The following is a 3,018-nucleotide window of genomic DNA, read 5'->3' on the forward strand; positions in this document are numbered from 1 at the left end:
ATACATACAAATATATCCCCCACCACACACTTTAAGTTGTGGCATGTCCCCATGACACACAATTAAAAAGCATAAGGTAAAGAAAACTTCCCTGAATATCTAGTTGGGGTCTGAATCAAAGTCCGACTCCATTCTTCACGCCCGAACTAGTGCACATATCCATTCAGACAGCTTCTTTTCAGCCTTCTTGGGGTACACCCCACATTTATCTTTCTCAATCACTGGAGCTTTCTCTTTTGCGCCCTTCACTTTCCACTCAACTTGCAACTAGCTTCTCCTTTTTCACCCCCATTGCTACATTTATCTCAAAAGTCACAGTTTTCTCACTCGCTCTAAGCATGTTTTTTCTCTCATGTATATCTAATACCGCTCTACCCGTTGCTAAAAATGGTCTTCCTAAGATGAGGGGGACCTCCTTGTTCTCCTCCATTTTTACTACTATAAAATCTACAGAAAATACGAACCTATCCACCCACACTAAGACATCTTCCACTATTCCCTCGGATGTCATAGTCGTTTGGTCTGCCAGCTACAAAGATATTGGTGCAGACTTTATCTCTCCAATCTCATTCTCCAATTTCCTGTAAATAGACAGAGGCATTAGATTAATTGAGGCACCAGAATCACATAAAGACTTCTCAAAATTAATAGTGCCTAAAGAGTAAGGTATAGTAAAACTCTCTGGATCTCCACACTTTTGTAGGAGTTTGTTTTGCAAGATTATGCTACAATGCTCTGTGAGCTTAACCACTGAGGTCTCTTTTATATTTCTCTTCTTTATCATGATCTTCTTCAAGAATTTGGCATAAGCTGGCATTTGTGAGAGCACTTCACTGAATGACAAATTTACATTAACTTGTTTCAGCATATCCAGAAATCTCTCAAATTGCTTGTCCAATTTTTCTCTATACAACTTTTGGGGAAAAGGTAAAGCAGGCATGCACTTGCTCTCTTCATGTTCCTCTCTTCTCGAACTCTCTTCCCTCTTCTTTTTGTTAGCTCCATTCTTGCCTTTCTTCTTCTTATCAACTTTAATTTTCAGCTGCTCCCCACTTTCTTTTTCAAGTATCACATCTTTTTGGATCAGAGTGGGATTTTTCAACACTAGCCCACTTTTAAAGGTTATAACATTCACCAATTTTTGGGGATTTCTCTCAGTATCAGCAAGGAGAGTACCGAGACTATCGTAGATAATATTGTTACTATTTGTCCTACTTGCTTCTCTAGATTTCGGGTTGCTACCCCATGAGCATCTAGCCTCTCATCTGTCTTGATAATGAAAGGCTTTCATTAGATCTTCTAAACCAGGCTGATTGGACTGTTGATGCTGAAACAGTGGCCTCGGCTGATTCACAAAACCAGGAGCTCTTTGCCCCTTAAATATGGGGTTGTTTTGTTGCCATGCATTTGCAGTACCCCCAGGTGAACTCCATGAAAAACTGGGGTGCTTCTAACCCATTGCATTGAAGTTATAATTCCCCACAACATTCACTTCCTCAATTAAGGCTTGACACTTATGAGTAGGGTGTCATCTTCCACATATATCACAAGCTGCATGAGGCTCACTTTGTATCGAGGCTTAGGTCAGCCTTCGTATTTCTTTGGCCATAGCATTAAGCTGTACCTGCAAAGATTTATTAGCATCAAGTTGATGAGCACCAGTTGATCTTCTTCTTTCAGCACAATCAGAGGGCCACTGATTTGCATCTTTAGACATCTCATCAAGAATTGTAGCTATCTCATCTGGAGTCTTCTTTATCAATGGGCCTCCAACTACATTACTCAATGTTCTAGGTGAGGTCGGTGTCAATCCATCCTAAAAATTCTAGATTTGCATCTAGAGTTAAATTTCGCTATGTTGACACTTTCGAACAATTTGCTTAAACCTCTCCCAAGCTTCAAACACAGTTTCAGTATCTTTCTGGCAGAAGTTATGGATTTCTCTTCTAAACTTGCCCGTCTTAGCTGATGAGAAATATTTATCAAGAAATTTTCTAGTCATCTCATCCCATATTCTAATTGATCCCGTGGGCAAGCTTCGAAGCAACTGCTTTGCATCATCTTTGAGTGTGAAGGGGAATGCCCTTAAGTATATTGCATCTTGTGACACACCATTGTATTGAAAAGTGTTCATAATCTCCTCGAAGTTCATTAGATGATTTTTTGGATCTTCGTTCATCTTTCCTCTGAAGACACAACAGTTTTGAAGGGTTTGAAGCAACCCTTGCTTTAACTCAAAATTGTTAGCTGCAACTGGAGATGGTCTAATATTTGATAATCCTTGGTTGTAGATTGGTCTAACATAATCACCAAGTGTTCTCCCAGCACCGGGAGCTATGTTTCTGAACTGGGCTGTAGCCAAGGGTTGATTGAGCAATTCTCCGAGCTCTCTCCTCTTTATAGATAATCTGCACATCTCTAATCGCTGCTTCCTCAGAATCCCTTGCAGCTTTCTCTCATTGTTGGGCTGCCTCTCTTGCAGCCATAACCACATTATCATCATCTCCAGCCATAGTTTCTTTGGTTGAGGATTGCTCAACCTTCTCTAAAGTCTCGGGGATATTTCTTTCCTTCCTCAGTTGTCGCAGTTGTTTATCTATCTTTGGTTCATATGGTAGTACTTCCTCATGCACCAATCTAACTTGTAGCATGCGCACAGTCAAAGAACACCAAATGTAAAAAGGGAAAAATCAAATAAAAAGAATATTCCTGAATTAGCACTACAAACTATTTCAAACACTATTGATTGCCAATCACAGGCAATGACGCCAAAATTTGACGAGCGAAAACACAGACTTAAATGTGATCGCTAGTCAAATATAGTATAATATAATATCATATCCATGGGGATTGGAGTTAAACAATATTATCATAGTTTGTAGCTAGATTGCTATCCAAGATGATCAACAGTTGGGATTTATGTGATAAAACTAAAATTAACTAAGAGTCTAAACTATTGACTAATGACTGACGCAAGTAATGAGCAAAGAAGGTTATCAATGGGAGAAGAAAGGGTTT

At 39.4% G+C, this 3,018-nt stretch overlaps 1 protein-coding gene across 1 annotated transcript; it reads right to left on the minus strand.

Moving 5' to 3' along the window:
* Nucleotides 1–529: 529 nt before the first annotated feature.
* On the minus strand, nucleotides 530–2,494 carry LOC104246678 (uncharacterized). Its single transcript, XM_070164649.1, has 4 exons — nucleotides 1,874–2,494; nucleotides 1,625–1,816; nucleotides 1,306–1,450; nucleotides 530–1,104 (listed from the first exon to the last, which is right to left on the minus strand). Exons 1-4 carry the CDS (start codon nucleotides 2,492–2,494, stop codon nucleotides 530–532), a joined length of 1,533 nt encoding a protein of 510 aa, XP_070020750.1.
* Between the last annotated feature and the right edge of the window lie 524 nt (nucleotides 2,495–3,018).

The sequence above is a fragment of the Nicotiana sylvestris genome, chromosome 12, assembly GCF_000393655.2.
Source record: "Nicotiana sylvestris chromosome 12, ASM39365v2, whole genome shotgun sequence".
NCBI classification, from domain to species: domain Eukaryota; kingdom Viridiplantae; phylum Streptophyta; class Magnoliopsida; order Solanales; family Solanaceae; genus Nicotiana; species Nicotiana sylvestris.